This window comes from Geotrypetes seraphini, chromosome 2, assembly GCF_902459505.1.
Source record: "Geotrypetes seraphini chromosome 2, aGeoSer1.1, whole genome shotgun sequence".
NCBI classification, from domain to species: domain Eukaryota; kingdom Metazoa; phylum Chordata; class Amphibia; order Gymnophiona; family Dermophiidae; genus Geotrypetes; species Geotrypetes seraphini.
This window is the reverse complement of record NC_047085.1, coordinates 249031070-249053530: the sequence shown is the minus strand read 5'-3', so window position 1 is coordinate 249053530 and position 22461 is coordinate 249031070. Positions and strand designations below refer to the sequence as shown.

General features: G+C 43.1%; 1 protein-coding gene across 3 annotated transcripts in view; it reads right to left on the bottom strand.

Moving 5' to 3' along the window:
- The window catches only part of KDSR (3-ketodihydrosphingosine reductase), a 96233-nt gene that overhangs the window by 41886 nt on the left and 31886 nt on the right, over positions 1 to 22461 (bottom strand). For 2 of the 3 annotated variants that reach the window (XM_033935303.1, XM_033935304.1), the window contains 2 exons: positions 17662 to 17718; positions 17462 to 17527 (listed from right to left, as the gene is read on the bottom strand). In XM_033935303.1, coding sequence (XP_033791194.1) covers positions 17462 to 17527; positions 17662 to 17718 — 123 coding nt within the window. The remainder of the gene's footprint in view (positions 1 to 17461; positions 17528 to 17661; positions 17719 to 22461) is intronic. The other variant, XM_033935305.1, reaches the window with a different exon arrangement.

Below are 22461 nucleotides of genomic sequence, written 5' to 3'. Positions count from 1 at the left end.
AATCTTTGTTGGGGATGGAAAGAAACTGAAAATGTTTGTTTTTATATGATGGCTGGAAGGTGGGTGGTTTGGGATTACCAGATTTGTATAGATACAATCAGGCCTGTCTGGCTCATCATTTGAAAGACTGGTTGATGCCCTCTCATACTCTTGTGGACTTAGAACAAGAATGTTTGGCTCCCTGGTATTTCAATTATTTGCCTCAGGTGCCATATGAGGGTTGATTCATAAGTCATAGCAACTATTTTTTTTTCTTGAAAATGTACCAACACTGGAAATCTAATACATTTGAAAGTGTGTGACATGTACTTCTTAACATTGCCATCAGATGAGAGATGAGTGCAGGTATCTCTGGTCAGGGAGAAGCAAAATACTTGAAATTTGAATTCGTTTTATTTAAAAAAACAAATGTTTAGGTTCTTACCTTTGCTAATCTTCTTTCTTTTAAATTCATACTCTATTCCTGGACTAGTGGATTATTTTCCCATACTCGCCAGAGCTTGTAGTACGCATCATAACACAAAAGTCTTAAGCCCCTCCCCTCTTACCTCAGAACTGCCCCCCAGGAAATCAGTTGGTGACAAAAGCAGCCAGAAATATCTGTAGAGGACAAAGGCAAAAGAGGAGTATAGGGATACGCCCTGACATATACATTTGATCTGCTCATAACAATAAGTTTAAACAAACAGCAACAACTGAAAAAACTGAAACATGCCATGAAACATTAGAAACCTGAATGACAAAAAACAGTGCTATAAGGAGATAAGCTGCTCTGTCAGAAAGGGGTACCTGAACTAGGGATCCACAAACTAAATGCTAAATCCATTGAGATGGTACTCTTAGAGGCTGGTCAGAAAACAGTACTTGCAAAGGCAGACAATCGGTGAATCAACAATCACAGGGCGTGTTCCAGGAATAGAATGTGGATTTACAAGAAAGAAGATTAGCAAAGGTAAGAACCTAAATCTTTCGTTCTTGTACAATCCCACTCTATTCCTGAACTAGCGGAACATAACAGAGCAGTCCCACAGAGTCAGGGTGGACTGATGAGCCTGTTGCCAAAACAGAGGAACCAAAGGCAGCATCCTTATTTGGCTGCCACATCGATCCTGTAAAACTTGGTAAAAAGTATGCAAGGATGACCATTTATCAGCCCTGCAAATCTCATAGAAACATAACGGCAGATAAAGGCCAAATGACCCATCTAGTCTGCCCATCCACAGTAACCATTGTCTCTTTCTCTCTCTGAGAGATCCCACGTGCCTATCCCATGCCCTCTTGAATTCAGACACAGTCTCTGTTACCACCACCTCTTCTGGGAGACTGTTCCACGCATCTGCCACACTTTCCGTACAAAAGTATTTCCTCAAATTACTTCGGAGCCAATCACCTCTTAACTTCATCCTATGCCCTCTCATTGCAGAGTTTCCTTTCAAATGAAAGAGACTCAACTCATACACATTTATATTATGTAGGTATTTAAACAACTATATCTCCCCTCTCCCGCCTTTCCTCCAAAGTATACAGATTGATATCTTTAAGTCTGTCCCCATACGCCTTATCATGAAGATCACACACCATTTTAGTAGCCTTCCTCTGGACTGACTCCATACGATGACTCAGCCCAAGAGGAAAAAATGCCTCTGGTAGAGTGAGCCCGCACTGGCAAGGGGAGGAGCTTCTTACTGGCCTCTATGTAGGCAGAGGAGATAGCTGAACGGATCTATCTGGAGATTGTGGCCTTGGAAGCTGGCCTGTCCTGCCAGCACAAAGAAATGGTTGGAGACACGAAACTCGTTCGTAATCTAACTTGTTTGTAATCTCCAGAAACCATAACATGACCGCAACACCCGATCCTGCTCTCTGGAACCAGAGGAAGCAAAAGCAGGAAGTTGGACCTCCTGGTTAACATGGAAAGCTGAAACTACTTTTGGAAGAAAGGAAGGATGCTGGGCTGTATAAAGAGAGGCGTAGTCAGTAGAAGGAAGAAGGTTTTGATGCCCCTGTACAGGTCATTGGTAAGGCCCCACTTGGAGTATTGTGTTCAATTTTGGAGACCGTATCTGGCGAAGGACGTAAGAAGACTTGAGGCAGTCCAGAGGAGGGCGACGAAAATGATAGGAGGCTTGCGCCAGAAGACGTATGTGGATAGACTGGAAGCCCTGAATATGTATACCCTAGAGCAGGGGTGTCCAATGTCGGTCCTCGAGGGCCACAGTCCAGTCGGGTTTTCAGGATTTCCTCAATGAATATGCATGAAATCTATTTGCATGCACTGCTTTCAATGCATATTCATTGGGGAAATCCTGAAAACCCGACTGGACTGCGACCCTCGAGGACCGACATTGGACACCCCTGCCCTAGAGGAAAGGAGAGACAGGGGAGAAATGATTCAGACGTTCAAATACTTGAAGGGTATTAACATAGAACAAAATCTTTTTCAGAGAAAGGAAAATGGTAAAACCAGAGGACATAATTTGAGGTTGAGGGGTGGTAGATTCAAAGGCAATGTTAGGAAATTCTACTTTACAGAGAGGGTGGTGGATGCCTGGAATGCGCTCTCGAGAGAGGTGGTGGAGAGTAAAACTGTGACTGAGTTCAAAGAAGCGTGGGATGAACACAAAGGATCTAGAATCAGAAAATAAGATTAAATATTGAACTAAGGCCAGTACTGGGCAGACTTGCACGGTCTGTGTCTGTATATGGCCGTTTGGTGGAGGATGGGCTGGGGAGGGCTTCAATGGCTGGGAGGGTGTAGATGGGCTGGAGTAAGTCTTAACAGAGATTTCGGCAGTTGGAACCCAAGCACAGTACTGGGTAAAGCTAAGAAGAAAAAATTTAAAAATTTAAATTGAATCAGGTTGGGCAGACTGGATGGACCATTCGGGTCTTTATCTGCCATCATCTACTATGAATGTTACTATGTAACAGTGCGCAACACCACACCGGAATCCATAATACGCAGAAAGGGGTCCCAGCAGGAAAGAGCCTGAAGTTTGGAAACTCTGTGGGTGGAGGTAATTGTCACAAGAAAAAAAGTCTTGATCGTAAGATCCATTACAGAAGCTTGCACCAGAGGCTCATATGGCGGACAAGCCAGAGACTGAAGAACCAAGTTCAGATTCAAAGTAGGGCAGGGAAGCCGCAACAGAGGCCAAAGCCGCAGAGTACCCTGCAAAAAATGGACAACATCCGGGTGAGTGGCCAGGGAGCGTCTCAGGACGTTAGGCCCCCAGACAAAAAAAAAATCCAGCTAGCTGGACCTTGAGCGAAGACACAGACAGGCTATCCTGAAGGAACTCCAGAATCTGGGGAACCGAAGGTATATACGGATCCTTGCATTTCTGAAGCGTTAGCATAGGCAGCCACAGTGGACTTCTTGCTGCAGAGAAGAGTGGCAACAACGTTCAATGAATAGCCTCTGCAAACTAAGACAGCACACTCAATAGCCAGGGTGTAAAACCAAAGCAGTCTGGATCCTGCAGCACAATCGGGCCCTGCGTGAGAAGACGAGGATGATAAGGGAGCCAAAGCCCCTGATCCTTCTGGAGCCAAACTAGGTTGGCATACCACAGGAATCTTGGCCAGTTGGGCACGACGAGGATCACTGGATACCTGTGGGTCGATATCCTTCTCAAATGTCGCCCTATCATGGGCCATGGAGGGAAGACATACAGTGGATCCTTCTACTGCCAGGGCTGAACCAGAGCATCCAGGCCTTCGCTGCCTGCCCCACGACTCAAGAACCGAGGCACTTTCTTGTTGGCCGCTGAGGTCATGAGATTGAACTTGGGGCAACCCCCAGCATTCTACTATACAGTCAAACGCTCTTTGGGACAGGGACCACTCCCTGGGGTCCAGCATATGATGACTGAGATAATCCGCCTGGACATTGTCCACTCCGGACACATGCACAGCCGACAGAACCATGAAGTGACTCTCTGCCCACCAGAAGAGGTGGGCTCACTGAGTTTTAGATGCTCCCCTGGCGATTGATGTAAGTCACCACTGTGGCATTGACTGAGAAGACACGGACAGCCCCAAGCAGGAGATAATCCTTGAAGTGAAGGAGAGCCAGTTGAACGCCTGGAGTTCCAGGCGACTGATCAACCACTTCCTCTCAGAGAAAGCCCATTGGCCTTGAACTGGAACACTCAGGTAGACAGCACCCCGGCCTTTGAGAATGGCATCCGTCGTCAGGATAATCCACTCAGAAATCTGAAGGGGAAGACCTCTGGACAGAGAGAGAGGGTGTAGCAAACAGGCCAAACTGCTCTGAGCCACCATCATCCACGGCAGTGGGGCATGCAAAGCATCCCTTTGCAGACTCCAGTGCGAAATCAAGGCATCCTGCAGTGGGCGCAAATGGACCCTGATCCAAGAAACTACATCGATAGTCACCACCATGGTCCCCCAGAACCTGGAGATACTGCCAGGCCGTTGGAATTGGAGTGGCCAGAAAATCCCTGACCAACTTGCGGAACTTCTTCTGACGTGACAAGGGCAGGAACATCTTGTTCTGACCCATGTGGAAGCAAACCCCCAGGTATTCCAAGTCCTGTGTCAGCTGGAGGTAACTCTTCCTGAAATAGATCACCCAGCCCAGGTGCTGATGAACTGCTCGACGCCCCTCAGACTACGATGGGATCAGCCAGTGGACCAGGTATGGGTGAACCAGAACTTCCAGGATAAGCAGATGGGCTGCCACCACCATCACCTCGGTGAAGGTCCTGGGCACCATTGTCAACGGTGGAATCTCAGGTACTTCCTGTGTTCTGGGAAAGATGGGAATATGAAGATATACCTCCATCAAATATAGGGAAGATAGAAACTCCCCCAGCGCTACTGAGGCAATGAATTAACGTACTGTCTTCGTTCTGAAGCGAGGCATTCTCAGCACCACACTGACTACCTTGAGGTCCAATCGGTCACCAATCTTCAGAGCCTCTCTTTGGAACAATGAAGTATATCAAGTATCTCTCGGGCTCTATGGCTGCAATGACCAGTAACCTGGGTCATGGCCTCTACCTACGCCACCTTTCTGGCCATCACACCAGAGAAACCAGGAAAGAATCCGTCAGGGGACAATGAAAGTCCAGCTTGTAGCCATTCTGGAGAACTTCCAGCACCAATGGTTTTGAAACCTTTTTTTTGTTGTTTCCCTACCTCCAAAATGCTAAAATTGCAACTTTTTTATTTTAGTGTCTTGGTGCTGTTTTTCAGTGCCAAAACGCTACCGTGGTGGCCATCTTGGATTTCCTGAAATATTGATGTAAGTCACCACTGTGGTGTTGTCCGAGAAGACATGGACAGCCTGAAGCAGACCATGGCAAGCATGGGGATATTACCTGTCCGTCCAGAATGACACACCTATTGCAGTAGAAGTTCATTTGTGTTCCATTTAAAAAAATGGTGTCACATAAATTTATATATTTGGGATTTTAATGACTAATTTACAGCTATGCTGTTTCAAAAAGATTTTCCAATTCACTTTCTCAATAGTGTCAGATTATTTTTTTGGGGAAAAAAAAAAAATCACCTTTTGATATTAAAAGGTTCTTTTCTGACCAAATGCTGGAATGGTGTTTATGCACCATTAAGTGATGTTTCTAGCAAATTTTGCTAGTTCTCAACTGGCTTTTCTGAGGTTTTTATATTACATTACATTAGTGATTTTTATTCCGCTTGTACCTTGCGGTTCAAAGCGGATTACATAAGAAGAGAACTGGACATTTCCAGGAGGGTACATGACATTGGAGAATACAAGTTGAGGGTATAGACTTAATAACAGAATGAGTGTATAGACATAATAACATTGGAAGATAAATCAGGTTACATTACATTACTTAGCAAATTGTCTGTTTCCATATGTTGGTAGGTAATCGGTTTCGGTAGGATGATTTAGGTTCCAGATAGCTTTGTTGTCTTTATATATTTATTTTTTTTATTGGTCGATTGAGGGTATGGTGCCAGGGAGTGCGCAGAACCTGGTCGGTGTAAGGGAAGAGGAGAGGGAGATTAGGAAGATTGTAATGGTATTGAACAGTAGTGTTTTTATTTCTAGGGGAAGAGGAGAGGGAGATTAGGTAGATTGTATATACTTTTTGAATAGCAGCGTTTTGATTTCTTAAAACTATCTTCCATAATAGCCATATATATTGGTTGGTTTGAAATGGTGATTTTTTTAAAATTTTCTCTGGGTATGCATGTCTGGCACACTTTCCTACTCACCCCCACCCCAGTAACATACACTATTCTCCCCCATCCTCTCATTCCACTCATCCCAATTCCTTCCATTGCTCTTTCTCCTATTTCCATCTCTTACCCCCTTTCCTTCTTGTCCTGCATCACTAAGACCAGGAGTACCAAACACACAATCTGGGTCTGAGTCTTGAAGCATAGTAATTCCCTTTTCCCCCTATCCGGACCTATATCACCAAGCAAAGAAAGCACCTACACAGACTCCCAGTCTTCCATGGCAAAGAAAAGGAGGCAACCTTCTTGCGATGTATAGTCTGTGAAAGCTGCAAACCAGGGCAAAGCTACAACTGTGTGATCAGTGGCAGACAGGTTCAAGAGTCCCAGGTTCTAGAGCAGTAGTTATTCCTGGTTCTACCACTCTCTTCATCTTATTACAGGGGCTGTAGGTTTTTTTCCCGGTGCTCTTTTGGAAAAAGGTAAGATACCAAATACAACAAATGAACAAGGACCTGAGAAGTGAGAAAGCCAGTTAGGACAGACTGAAGTTTGGATGCCAAGTCTGTTAATTGAAATAACTCAGCTGCAAGAGAGAGGAAGAGAAGGGCAGAGTAGAAAATATGGGCAAAACAGTGTTACTTCAGTGGGTTGGACCTAATCTTGAAACAAGAAAAGCAATAAGGGCCAAAAGAACTTGTTCTAAGGCAAGGATGTAGCCAGCCCTCCAATTCTGGGGGTGCAATGCATTACATCCTACTCCTCACATGCCAAACATATCTTTGATGAAACCCTGCCAACCAAATACAGTACTGACATGCCTCTCCTTCACATGCTGCTTCCTTAAGGAAGAACTTGGTAACTGACGCCAACCTCATACTGCTTCCCTAAGGCAGATGTCGACTGACAGCACATGCCAACATCTGCCTTAGGGAAGCTTCGCAAGGAGGAGGGGAGCAGTGGCGCCGTATTTATTTGGCTGACAGGGCTTCAGCATCCCCTCTAGCAAAAGGAAAAAAAGGTGCTGAAGTTCTAGAGGGAGCTCAGGCCTCCAAGGATCCCCATGGTTATGCCACTGATCTAAGGACAACTGGTGTGCAAACTGTATAATTCAGTACCTGTCATCCTTTGTCACTAGTTGCAAAGTTTTTTCGGTTCTGGCAAAATTTAGCACAATTTCTAAATCAGATTGTCTCATGCATTTGAGGTCGTAATCTAGGTGGGCTCTCCATAGGTGAACTGTTATTCCGTACCTCTGGGGATGGGGTGGGGGATGGACTCTATTTTATTTAGTTATGATCCTGGGGCCCTAGCCAGAAAGACTGTTGAGCACCATTCTAAATCAAAATCAATTCATTGAAGTTATGTTAGGAAATATTAGGCTTTTTCTCCACTTGCATGATTCGAAGCAGCTTACCTCAGCTTATAAAATCACAGCCTAGTTCCCAAAGGCTGCAGGAAGGATTTCAATACATATAGTCAAGACCTACGAGTATATGGGCTGACTAGAAGCTGGCTGAGGGAGAGACAGCACAGATAGATGCAGGCTGCAAATGGGGTTCCCTAGGAGAAGAATTAGCGAGACAGCAGTGAGAGAGCAGTGAAAGGTGAAGGAAACACATGGACAGAAGCAGAGGTAAGGAAGGGGGAGAAAAAGATAACAAATGGATCTGTATTTTCCCAGGCAGTAATACAGTGATATTGTAATGACCTGTGTGATATGTTTGACTTTAAATAAGTTACTAATGATGTTGATAAAGCAACTAGCAATATATCTGTGATGATTATACCATGATTTATATTCTGAAATCTCTTCATCCTCAAGTCTCTTTGATTTATTTGGCAGAAAGGGTGGAAACACTGTAGACAATTGCCTTAAACCAAATACAGAGCTGCCATGGTACCCAATGCTAGGCAGGACACTTTTTGGCTAGCCCTATTTACTAACTTATAGCCAAAATCAGTAGAACCCTGGTTTTACCCACTGGAACCAGTGCTGGAAGTGCCAGAATGCATTAGGGTGAGGTCAGTCAGAAATCCTGCCCTGGCTGGAAATCTCCCTCTAGGAATATCAAACTTAACTCTGTAAATATCTGTGTGTGATTATAAATTGTGAATTTAGCTGGTTATTTTCTAGCTATGTGGCTGTTCTTTGAGGGGGACAAAAATGTAGTAGTCATAAATTAAAACCTTAAATCAAAAGCTCAAATTACCGTATTTTTCGGACCATAAAATGCACTTTTTCCATCCCCAAAAAGGGGGTGCATCTTATGGTCCGAATACACCATGCCCCCCTGGTACCTTTTTTAAATGGCGGTGGTCCAGCGCGGTCTCCTACTGGACAGCTGCCTCTTTGCAGAGCAACGCACAATGCAGGAGTGAGACTGTTGCGCTTCCTGTCTGGTCCCGCGCTGCTCTGTGATTGGCTACAGTCAGTTACTGCATTGGACCACCGCTACTTAAAAAAGGTACCGGGGGGGTGGGCTTTGGGCTGCAGGCTTCCCAGCACCAGATGCACCCATGTGTATAGGGGGAAAAACTAAGAAGAAAAAAAATTCTGAACCAAATCTTTTTTTCTTGGTTTTTCCTCCTCTACAGGTGGGTGCGTTTTATGGTCTGAAAAATATGGTATACATTCCATGGTAGTCTACCTACCAGTCAGAGAGAGAGAGAGAGAGAGTATACTGGACAAAAAAAAGAGTATCATTTTAGCTGCCATGTGTGTGTGGCAGAGGTATACAAAATGCAAACCAATTCCAAATCTCTCTCCTGTTGATGTAACGATTTAATCATCTCCCTGGAGGAATAAGCAAGATGATCTTCAAGTGAAGTAACACACAAATCATCTTACAAAGTCTTTAAGAGTCCCTCAGCCCAAAAAGCATGCCATTTGCTTACATGTTTATATTAATAAATGCTTGATCTACCACCTTTCACAACAAGCAATCAAGGCAGTGTACAATACAAACTGGCGAAACAGAAAGGAACTCCATCAAATAAAGGATAGTAAAACCCAGAGGAGAGCGACGGTGATGATAGCAATTAAAGATGAAGACCACTCTGCAAAACCTCTACGGATACAACCCATCAAGGCAAGGCAAATGATGGGTTGTATCTGTAGAGGTTTTATCAGCAGGATGCCAGAGGTCATAATGCTACTGTACAGGTCCATGGTGAGACCTCATTTGGAATATTGTGTTCAATTCTGAAGACCACATTACTGGAAAGATGTGCTGAGAATTGAGTCAGTTCAGCAGATGGCCACCAGGATGGTCTCGGGGGCTCAAGGATCTTCCGTATGAAGTAAGGCTGAATAAATTGCAGCTGTGCTCACTTGAAGAACGAAGAGAGAGAGGGGACATGATTGAGACATTTAAATATATCACGGGCCGTATCGAGGTGGAAGAGGATATCTTCCGTCTTATGGGACCTTCGTCCACCAGAGGGCATCCGCTGAAAATCAGGGGAGGGAAATTTCATGGTGACTCCAGAAAGTATTTCTTCACCGAGAGGGTGGTCGATCATTGGAATGAACTCCCACAGCAGGTGATTGAGGCCAACAGCGTGGCAGATTTCAAAAATAAATGGGATATTCATGTGGGATCTCTAATGATGTAAAGGCAGGGGGTGGTGAGCAAAATCAAGGTGAAGGGTCACTAGAGTGGGCAGACTTGATGGGCTTTAGCTTTTCTGCCGTCATTTTTCTATGTTTCTATGCTTCTAACCAGGATCCATGCTAGCTGGGATGGAAGGGGTTGGGGTGGGAGAAGAGGTACGTTTTCAAGACAGAGCAAAATTTTGGATAGGTTTCAGAACAAAGTTAAGGCAGAAGTGAGTTCCACAGTAAAAGAGCTTGACAGAAAAGGCATAGAGTCTGACTGACTCATGGTGTGAGCAAAAGACAGGGGGCAATTTACAGAACGCAGGGCACAAGAAGGGGTATAAAAAGTAATTAAAGAGGAAAGGTAAGCTGGAAAGCCAAGGTGCAGTACCTTGTGCATTAGGGTCAGAATTTTATGCTGGATGCAGAATGAAAAGGGAGAGCCAGTAGTGTCACGCAAGGAGAATGGTGACATGATCATGGCAGTAGGCATGAGAAAGGACCCAAGGCAACATGGATTCAGTAGAGGCATGTCTTGTCAGACAAATCTGATCAATTTCTTTGACTGGGTGACCAGAGAATTGAATAGAGGGAATGCGCTAGATGTGGTGTATTCAGATTTTAACCGAGTATCAAAATGACGGACTGGGTCAGGAACCGGTTGAATGGAAGGCGACAGAGGGTAGTGGTTACTGGAGATTACTCTGAAGAAAGGGATGTTACCAATGGTGTACCTCAAGGTTCAGTTCTTCGGCCTGTTCTTTTTAGCATATCTGTATGCAATATATTGCTGAAGGGCTGTCGGGTAATATTTGCCTTTTTGTAGATGATATGAATATCAGCAATAGAGTAGACACCCCTGATGCTGTGAATAACAAGAGGAAGGACCTAGCAAAGCTTGAAGAATGGTCTGAAATTTGGCAGCTTTTTAATGCAAGGTAGAGAATGACACAGGGAAAAAAATTTGTCCCCGTCACCGCCTCGTCCTTGTGACCACTGTCCTCGCAGCATCCATACAAGCCTCAGTATCGCAATATTTAGCTTATTCCTTCCTTATAAATCAAAGTTCTGGCTGCTGAACTAGAGAAAGAGATGTTTAGCTGGTAGGGCTTTGTTTATAAATTTTTATCAACAACAAATATACTACTTTATCATAAAGCAAAAAAAAGAAAAAGAAAATAAATAGAAATTTTTTTTTTTCTACCTTTGTTGTCTGGTTTCTGCTTTCCTCATTCAATTAATTCCATCCACTATCTGTCTTCTTTCTGCGTCTTCCATTTGCTGTGTTCCTGTGCCTCTCCCTTCCATCTCTCCCTCCACCCTCCCCCAATTGGTCTGGCACCCATCTTCTTCCCTCCATTCCCCCCATAGTCTGGCATCTCTGTCTTCTTCCCTTCCAGTGTCTTCTCCCCACTCTCTGTTCCCCATTTCCCTTCAGTGTCTGTTTCTCTCTACCCCACCTTCCCCAGTTCCCTTCAGTGTCTATTCCTCCCCACCCCACCTTCCCCAGGTCCCTTCAGTGTTTATTCCTCCCCACCCTCCCCAGTTCCCTTATGCGTCTGGTCTTCCCCACCCCACCTTCCCCAGTTCCCTTCAGCGTCTGTACCACCCCCACCTTCCCTCCCTTTCTCCCTTCCTGCCCCTTACCTTCATGGCGGGCGATTTCTAATTTTCCTTCCTATGAGCAGCCGGAGCTTTGAAGTTGCGTGTGGCTGCAGGAAAGGTCGTCTCTGATGTAACTTCCAGTTGCATTAGAGATGACCTTTACGGCAGCCATATGCAACTTCAACACTCCGGCTGCTCGTAGGAAGGAAATTTAGAAAATCACCCGCTGCCATGAAGGTAAGGGCAGGGAAGGAGTAAGGGAGATGCACGGACCGGGCGGTAGCGATCAGTAAGGAGGGAGGGAGATGTTTGGAATGGGCGGTGGCAGTGCTTGGGCGGCGGAGACAATCAGTAAGGAGGGAGGGCGATCGGTGACCGCGTGTGTTCCTTCACTTAACTGTGGGGACAAGGCCATTCACCGCTCCAAGGGGTGGTGAATGGCCTTGTCCCTGTAGCCACAGTGAACACTGTTTTTCCCTCACCGTTTTGGCAGGTTAGCCGCAGGTAACAGCCACTGTGTCATTCTCTAATGCAAGGTCATGAATTTGAGATGCAAAAACCTGAGAGAACACTACAGTTTAGGGGTGAAGAACTTTTGTGCATGAAAGAGGAGTGAGACTTGGGTGTGATAGTTAGTTAAGGTGGCCTAACAGGTTGAAAAAATGACAGCAAAAGATAGATGGATGTTAGGGTGTATAGGGAGAGGTATGGCCAGTAGGAAAAAGGGAGATATTGATGCTGCTGTACAAGACTTTGGTGAGACCTCATTTAGAATACTGTGGACGGTCCTAGAGACTGCAATTTCAAAAACACAAACAGGATGGAGTTGGTTCAGAGGAAGACTACTAAAATGGCTGGTGGTCATCATAAGGTGTATGGGAACAGACAAATATCTCAATATGTATAATTTGGAGGAAAGGCGGGCGAGAGGCAATATGATAAGAGATGTTTTTAAGTTCTTATGTGGCATAAATGCGCATGAGGTGAGTCTCTTCATTTGAAAAAAAGCTCAAGAATGAGAGTGATAGACTCGAGTAATCTAAGGATGCTTTGGGGTTTGTTTGTTTAGATGTGTGGAATACTCTCCCAATAGAGGATGTGGAGACAGACTGCATCTGAATTCAAGAACATATGGGACAGGCATGTGGGATCTCTTAGGGAGAGTAGAAGATAATGGATGCTGTAAATGGGCAGACTGGATGGGCCATTTGGCCTTTATCTGCTGTCATGTTTCTATATTTCCTGATGGCTGTATTTTGAATGGTTTTGATGGCAACAACAGTATTAAGCAGGATATAGGGGGTGGGGGGCATACCCCAATATGTGTGAGACATCACTTGCCTGGGATACCTGAAGATATATACAGATATAGATATATATAGATATAAAATATGAAGCTGAATGATATAGAAATGCTTTATAGCTTGGTTAGGATTACTGGCAAACTGTTACTTAAAAGTTTTTAAATAGAAGTTTTGTCCCAGTAGCTACTTCCTGTAAGATTGGATAATAGAAGGGTCCTAGAACAGGGACCAGGTCACTTGTTTCCTAAGCTAACATGCTGTTACAAGATTTCCAATGCATTGCAATAATGATCTCAGCTAGTCTAAATGTAAATGATGATAGGGGCAAAACCAATAGCACACAATTTAAAATTATAGCGTTGTAATGTTAGGGAAAATTACTAAATGACAAGAAATCATATGACCAATGAGCCAAATATAGATCTAGTGGCAAAGTATGCAATTTATCATTGGATCTTAATGAACAAAGTAATTGTATTGTAATTGGAAGATGTCATATGAATAGCAATAAATGAAGTGTCATGAAATTAATAAAATGATCTGCAGCCCATGGCTCAGGGAGACTCTTTGCTCGGATTCTGCCAGTTAGCAGATCACTAAGAGCTCCATAAGGCCTTATTGTTTTAACCTGAATCTCTATGTGTGGTTGTTATTCAGTCTCCCTTAGAGATGGAAGAAAGGGCTGAGGGAGGGGGGGAGAGGAAATCTTTCCATTTAGTTATTCAGAGCAATGTTTGAAAGTGCCTCAAAGAGCTAGTAGGAAAGCCAGAGAAAACAACATTGCAATAGTCGCGAAAAGAGTATAGAAGACAGACACAGCCAGAATCGTCAATGTAACTACACCAGGTACGAATGAGCTGCAAGAAGAAAAAGCAGGATTTTATGACCAAAGAGTATGAGAATTAAATGTCAGTTGTGAGTCTAGGATTACTCAGAGTTAACACATGGAATCAACAAGGGGGATGGAGGAATTCCGAAGGGTAGGAGAAACGGAAAGGTGGGATTTTGACCGACTGATTTTGCAGGAACTTCAAGCAGGGCTGGCCCATTCACTACATGGATCTTGATGGGACTCACTACTGCTCAGACCCTGAAAACTGTGGCAAATCCCAAGTGATGAAGGTCAAAGAGGACACAGCTCTCCAAATGACTCATTGCTTCTTGGCATCACTCTGGTGAAAGCCCAAAAGCAGAGCCTGGAGCTGTGAGCTGAGGATGCTGCCTTCACAGCCTTTTGGGCTGAGATTAAGAACTTGTACAACAAAAAGAGAAAAAGGGATGAGACAGATATTGCCACCTGACCCCAATTTGGAACATGGATTATAACTGACAAAACAGGAGAATTAAACCTGCTTCAAAAAAATCTGACAGAGCCTGAAGCAGCATTAAATAGCTTCTCTTTTGTTAGCGAGTTCAATAGGGCTTAACCTCAAGAGGGCTTTTTTCAGTTGAACAATTAGATGACTGAGACAGCTCATTAGAAGTCTGGCTCAGGTGCTGGAAGAGGAGCAGAGTTCCTCCTCTCTACTATACACAGTAAATACTGTAAATGAACTCAGCTGCTGAGAGTGTTACAGTTTGTGCTACTGCACCCCCTAGTGGCAGTATTAACTCTCTTGTGTCATTCTGCTGCTTCAATGATTTTTTGAACAGCACAAAGCAAGCTGAAAATTAAAGACCCCCCCCAAAAGAAGACATAAAACCAGGACTGTTCCCTAGATACTACTTTACGTTGATGGCAATGCTAGAGTCACTGAGCTGCAAGGCATTTCTATCAGGCAGGATTTAATTTTGAGAGCAAGCTTTTTACTCACTACCTGCAGAAGGCTATATCTTCCTCCATCTGGGGAACGACCAATCAGAACTTTATTTTTTTGTGAGAACATAGAAGCAGGTGAGGATTGGTCTATTTTCAGCTATTGAAATATCTGGAACTTCCAAATCATCCCAGTCCAGCTCCTAAGGGTCACTGACACTAGGAGCCGGTGTGATATAAGGCGGAGACACCTACTTGGGAGAAGGATCCACCACCACCCCAAGGTGGAGCCAGTACCCGTAGGCAGCACAGCGCTTCTTGGTCCTGTTAAGTAGGCTTTCCATAAATGACTGACAAAATTGAAAGTGCCTTGCAACGAAGGACCTGGGGCTCCTTGTAAAACCATAGACTAGGGAACATGAAATTCATCACCACGTGCTTGTGTTTCACCCTATCACTGATAAGAACTTCTGGGCAGGATCTCTTCCCCTTAGACCAGATCTGGGATTTCAGGGGTTCCAAGGCCTTGGACGACTGAATAGGAGCCGAGTCTGAAGTTTCCGCCCCTTCCTCTTGCATGTGGAACTTAGCCACTCCTCAACCGGTAAAAATGCGCAAAATAACAGTATCCACGGTTAGAATGGCTTGGGGCATCCTTAAGAGGTAACCTCTAGACCAGCAGTCTCAAACTTGCGGCCCCCCAGGTGCTATTTTGCGGCCTGCGGTCTTGTACCTGATCTCGCATTCTGGGCAGAACAGAGGCGCCAACACCGCATACAAGACCGCAGCTGCAAAATACAGGCATTGTTGGATAGAGGAGGAAGGAAGTGAGAAGGAGGAAGTAAAAGGAAGAGAAGAGATGCTGCTGGACCTGGCAGAAAGGGAAGGAAAGGAAAGGTGCTAAACACTGGAGGGGAGGATGAGATGGTGCATGTGGAGAAAGCATGTTAGATTGGGGGGTGGGAAGGAGGGTTACCACTGAGGGAAGAGGCAAGGACAGAGAGAGAAAGCATGCAGGAGGCAGAAAGTGTTGGACTCATGGAGAGGGCAAGATGGATGGTGAGGACAGAAAGGAGGAATGAGAAATGTTATACTGAGAGAGAGAGAGAGAGACAGAGAGAAAGAGATTGTTTGGTTGAGGGAAAGAGGACCAGAGGAGAAACATGCAGGAGGAAGAGAGAGAAAAAAAAATGTTGGACTTGGAGGAGGGTCAGAAAGGAGGAAGGGAAGTGAAATGGACTGCAGGGGGCATAAAGGAGGAAGGGAAAGAGAAAGAAATGTTACACTGGGGAGGGGGGGAGGGAAGGAAGGAGAGCGATATCAGACCATGGAAATAGGAGGGAGAGAGAGAGAGATAGGAAGGGAAGGTAAGACATGGAAACATAGATTTTGAGAAGAAAGCAGAAAAATTGAATGTTAAGTTAATGCCAAAGATGGATGCAAAGCAGAAAGTGAAGATGGAGAGAAAAACAGTCAATGGACAAGAAGGCCCTGGTAACATAGTTAAAAGCATAGAAAAATAAAGTCACCAGACAGCAAAGGTAGGGAAAATGATTTTATTTTCAATACAGTGATTGAAATGTGTCAGTCCTGGAAAAGGAAAGATGTTAAACTTTAACTGTGAGGACTGCAGAAAAAATTGTCATTTCTTTAATAAGACATTAACTATTTTTTTTCTGCAGCTCTCCAAGTACCTACAAATCCAAAATGTGGCCCTGCAAAGGGTTTGAGTTTGAGACTACTGCTCTAGACAAACTAGGTGGTTTTGAGGCAGAAAAATTTAAATAAAAAAAAAAAGATTGCTAAAAATCCAAGATGGCCACTGTGACATAATTCACACCAAAAACAGGCCATTGGAGCTAAATAAAATTTTTTTTAAAAACAGCGATTTTAGGGGTTTGGAGGAGGGGCAACTGAATCCTAACCTCAGACATCCTTAAAAATTAAATTTCCAGACCACTCCCCAGTAGGGAATAATGGAAGTACTCATTGTGATTTCTGGTGCCTGTCAGCTTGTAACAGCCTGCCTGCAGGGAACGGATTTCTGCCTCAGAAATGGACTGTCAAAGGGAATCTTCTGGCTGCCAATCAGAAGGGACCTCAACCGCCAACTCTCACTCCTGAAATTCCACACACAGCGACAGAAGGAGAAACTTTGCAACCAGCTCCCTGATACCCAGAGGGTTGTAACACAGGGGCCCACAGCCTGCACTGAAGCCTCTGAATAAATCAGCGAGCGATCAGCTCCCAGGGGAACAGACCACGAGCTCCTGAAGGACACAAAAGCAGGCTGGCTCCACAGGTACTCGAAGAGATTGGCCTAGGAGCAGAAGTCCACTCACATAGGACTGCATCCTTTCCTCAGCGGAATAAGCACAAGAAGGGGGCCTCCGAGCACTGAAGCCACAAAGAAATTAGAAAAAGCAACTAAAAAATACCTGAAAATAACAAAAAGAAGCAGAGCAGAACACACTTTCTGAGTTTGCTTGCAAAAGGAAAAACTGAAGAGTGAGCTGTTCTCCACTGTAAAGGGGGAGGAGTTCAAGATCTTAAAAGTAACACCCTTCTGCAGATTCACGGTTAGTGGCAATCAACAGCAAAAGTACGGACTCCTAAGATATATGTAACAGAGTGAATACATTTTTCTGCAACTTAGGTGTGGGAGTGTTTGGGGGTAGGTGTTGGGCAGAACACAAGCAGAATTGTAATTTAACAAACACACACACAAAAAAAAAAAAGTGCAATCACATGCTTTCTCCCAAGCAGGCATAAAATGTCTAACTGTTTTGGTTACGATTACAAAATTGCCCCATAAAATCTGCAGTAAAGATAAAAGTGCCTGTACTCGTATGTCTTCATAAATAGGCAACAAATTATTTTTTTCCAACCTAGAAAACCTGCTATAAAAACTATCCACCCTCCCCTCAAACACACACAATTATTTGATTAATCAACTGGAATGAACCTTTAGTTCACAGCAATAGTAAAAACATCCCTTACTTGCTTTATGACGTTTTCCACCTGTCCATAATCTTTGGACACATCTACAGATATACAGAGCACAACCTAACAGAAAGAGAAACCAAGTTACTAGAGAAAACATATTGGCTGAAGCAACTTGAGGGATGGGAGACTGTAAAGGGAAAGACATTACATATGCTGCTGTAGGAGGATTTCATCATTCAAATTAACAACCTTACCTGCTTGTCATTAATTGCATTCTTTTCTATTTCTTTCTTTGCCCGCAACAACTTGTTCTGGAATGGACATGAATAGTTAGTCATGCCTATAGGCTTTAACTTGCTCCTGTTTATTAAAAGTCTTTATTATATTGCAATTACCAGACTAGGATCAAAGCAGTTAACATATTCATATGTTACTGATTATTGTAAACGCTTAAATAGTAAGGAAAAGGAACCTCATTTTTGGATAGGAAAGATGACCCTCATTTCCTCAAGACCAAAATACACATACAACTCAGAAACTGATACCAGCACAGAACAGGCTCCCCACCAGATGCCCTTCTGGGTCAGCCGGGATGGGACCACAGTCTGGGCAACACCAAACTATCTCCTCTGTCTTCTGCCACCCTCCCGCTGTCTATCAGGGAGTCTGGAGTCTATACAAGGCCCGGAACTGGCGCTAGCTTAACTGATGCAGAGCCTTTGAGTCTATCTGTTCGTGAGGCCCTGTTGTTACCACCCCTCTGACACAAATGTGTCAAAGTGAGTGGAGCGTAAAGGGCCTTCCCGAGCGTGTGGACATGAAGGCTCTTCACTGAAATTAGCATCAGTGCTGGGCCCTGCGTGGCATCCAGATTCTGTGTCAGGCAGTGGTAGGGTGGCAGAAGGAAGAATGTTAAAGGAGGAGGAACACTTGACTTGCTGGGGGGAGAGGAAAGAGGGAATGATGTTGGACTAAGGGATGTGGGGAAATGGAGAGAGTTGGTAAGGTTGGCTGGGTGTGAAGAAATGCTGGACATGAATAGAGGAGAAAGGAAAAAGGGATATGCTTCTTATGGGATGGAGAAGAGGATATGCATATGGATGGAGGAGAGGGAAGGGGAACTGAAGAGAAAGGGAAGATATGCACAGGGACAAAGAGAAAAAGAAGAGAGGAAGAAGGCGCACATGGATAAAGTGGAATGTAAGGAAAGAGAGGAGATACACATGGCCGGAAGGGAAAAGGAAGAGGGGAAAAGATGCATGTGGATGGAGGAAGGGAGGGGCATGAACTTGGGACACCAGAAGGAAGGGAGGGAATAGAAAGGGGCACGAGTGTGTAGTGAGAAGTAAAGAGATGGTGCACATAGGGAAAGGAAGAAAAGAGGAAAATTGTTAGGCATAGAGAGAGAAGAGCAAGGTAGAAATGCATGGGGAAGAGAAGGATACGAGGGAGAAATGTTGGATATGGTCGTAAAGAGGGAACAGTGGGACATATTGAAAGGGGGAGAAACGTAGGACATAGTGGACAAGGAAATGGAGGGAGAGATGCGACATGTGCTGGAGAGGGATGATAGAAGGAGAAATGTTGGGCATGGGGCTGGTGGGCAGTGGTGAAAGATGGGGATATGAGAGGGAGAAATGTTTAATGTGAGGGGTGGATTTCTCTCTCTTTCCCCACTCTCTTTGCAGCAAGGGAGGGAATGAGAGAAAGACATGTTGCCAATAAGGGTGGAGGAGAAAGGAAGAAAAGTTGGACTCATGGAGGGACAGAGAAAGATGTTGGTTGGGGAAAGGAATGAGGTCCGGTGGAGAGGAAGCGTGTAGGAGGCAGAAAGAAAGAAATATTGGATGCACAGTCAAACGGAAGTGCAACCAGATACTAATAAAATCACCAGACAGCAAAAGGTGGGAAAAAAATTTTATTTTCAATTTAGTGATAGAAATGAGCCAGTTTTGAGAATTTATATCTGCTGTCTATATTTTGCACTATATTTGTCTAATTTTTTTGTAGCTGTTTCAGAGGTGACATTGCATATTTTAAAGTCATCTGCCTTACCTCATTAACCCCCCCCCCCCCGGAATATAAATGATAAATCACACAGAAACACTTCTGGAGGCCATAAGGGACTTGGACTCAAAGGTTGGAAAGACGGCAAAAGATATGGAGGTACTTGTAACTAAAGTTGATGCTTTCTCTTTAAATACTGAAAAAGTTAAGCAAGAATGTATCCAAAAAAATCCAATCTGAATCAGGAATTGATTACAATAGTTATTACAGATCAGAATTTTCTTCAAAGAAAAATTGAACAGATAGAGAACTTTAATAGACGTTTAAATCTGAGGATTTTGAATTGTCCAAGTTTATTAAAAATTTGTTATCCTGCCTTTTCAAAATTACAAAGCGGCTTTACAATAATAAGAAGCAGACACAGGGTAATAAAGACACATTACAATTAATAGCTAAATAATATCCAGTAAAGACAAGTACTAAGGGCCTGTTTTACAAAGCAAGGGCCTGTTTTACAAAGCCACGCTTGTGGCTGCTGCATGGCAATGGCCCCGAAGCCCATAGAGATTTAAAGGGCTTCGGTGCTATTGCCACGCGGCAGCCGCTAGCGCAGCTTTGTAAAACAGGCCCCGAGTCTTACATATCCAAATTGACACGAAGGGAAAGGGTAGAACTACAATAAGTTGAGAGATAAGAACAATTAAGGAAAAAAACGAAAGGTAAGGGTTACTAAGATTTTAATCTAAACTGCTTTATTAGCCAATAAATTAAGGTGTCCTTAAAAGGACAGTCATACTACAAAAACATCTTTGAAAAGCATTGTTTTTAAGCTGTTTTGAAATTGTCTAATGTGTAAATCTCTCGTAAATAAGCCGGTGCTGAATTCCAGAGCGTGGGGGCAGTAATAGAGAAAATATTATTGCGCTTAGTATTGATAATTTTTAGTAATGGAATTGTTAGCAGATTATGATTAGATGACCGGAGAGTACGTTGAGAAGTAAGGGATACTAAAAGTCTATTAATGAACTCAGGCTGCCCTGTTTGTCTGGTTTTATTATATATTTATTGAATTTCTCAATATAATCAAGCATTAACTTGTATAGAAAGGAAATCCAGCAAGAAATTAATATAAAAGTAAACAATATAAAAAGATATCAAATAAGCATAAATTTCAACTCAAGTCCTCAAAAAGGATCCAAGGTGGATAATAGGCGAATAATAAGAAAATTACATTTACAAAAGTAGTAACTAGTTGAATGAGGTTAATGCACCCTTTCTTAAACTGAGCACTCTCATATTACATCTTTCTCCAGACATGAAATTGAGAGTAAGTTTGTCAGTTGAGATGGTTCGAAGAAAACAAATTTATGTGAACAATAATTAATTACACATTTACATGGATGTCGCAAGTATAAGGTTGCCCCGTTTGTCTGGTTTTGTAGGTTAACAGTAGTATTTTATAGGTGATACGATGGGGGATAGGTAACCAGTGTGCATTGACCATCAGAGGTGTTACATGGTCAAATTTTTTTTTTAGTTCAAGATCATTTTGACAGCGGTGTTTTGGATAATCTGAAGGCGTCAAATTTCCTTTTTAGTAATTCCCTTAAATAGGGCGTTGCAGTAGTCTAAGCAAGAGATTACTAAAGAATGAATAAGAGTGTTAAGAGAAGCTTGATCTAGAAATTTAGCAAGAGAGTGAATCATGCGGAGACGACGAAAACATTTCCTTATAACTGAACTGATGTGATCATGAAATGTAAGTTTCTCGTCTAGAACTATTCTCAGATTATGGCCTTATCTCCAATTGAAATCTTTAAGAAGTTTCTTATAGAGAATTTGAATTTTCCACCAGAATCTATTCCACCTATTAATAAGGCTTATTTTCTCCCAATTGTTAACCGAAAGAAAAGCTCTTCTGAAAATGCTCAAAAAATCCAAAATGTTGTTAACAAAGCTTAATTACAAGATTTAACAGGTATTTTGGAAAATTCCCTCTCTGAAGTTAACAAGCAAAGTACCCTGAAGGTGAAGTTTGTTTTTGAACAAGATCTTACATTTGTTGATTAGAATTTACTTTAAAAATGGAGCAATCCCATTTTGTGGTCAGAAAATATAGATATATCCAGATGCAACAAAATCTACCCAACAGAGACAAAGAGAATTCCTAGCAATGCGAGATGAAACAAGAGGACTGGGTGCTACTTCCTTGCTAGCTTATCCTTGCAAATGTGTAGTTAAATACTTGAGGAAAAGATATGTGGTTTTCTTCCCCGAACATCTAAGATCCTTTTTGGACCTTAAGAAGTTGACTAGTGGTCCCAGATGAGCGAAAATTGAGATAAGCTGAGGGTCAGACCATCTAAGCCTTTTCTTTGATACATCTTGTAAAAATTCTCCTGTAATTTCTAGTTCCTGTCTCTAGCCTAATAGTGGTCTAAGGAGGAGTATTACTCTAAGGTCTTATTGTTTGCTTACTATTTTTTTTTCTTCTTCTTGGAATGTACTCTTTACATGAATGAGTGTTATAACTTGTAATGATTTAATAAACTTATACAAATAAAATTAAAAAAAACAAAAACATTTTCTCTGTGTATGTGTTTTTTTTTAATTTTGTGGTTACCGTTATGTATTGTTAATAAGATTATATTGTGTGTATATGAAAATACATATATATGCAATACATGTATATGCAATACAATTAGTACTATTATGGGGGTGGGATCAGGGGCAGAACTTGGGCAAGGGTACTCAGTTGATATTTGTTAGACTTAAGTGGCTTAAAGTTGAGAAACACTGATCTAGTCTGTCCAGCAAGGTTGCTAGTCATACCAGCTTCGCTGTTCAAAACATGCAGGTTACCTCCTCTATGCCTTTGCTTAGCATTGTAGCTGCTAAGTAAGGGTCAGAATCTTTAAATCACACCTAACTCAGAGGCACCTAGCAAAGTGGCACCTAATGTATGCCAATCAAAGTTGGGCACTATTTGTAGAATCATGCCTAAATCAACTTACTGGTATATTAAGCCAAGGTTTTAAGAACATAAG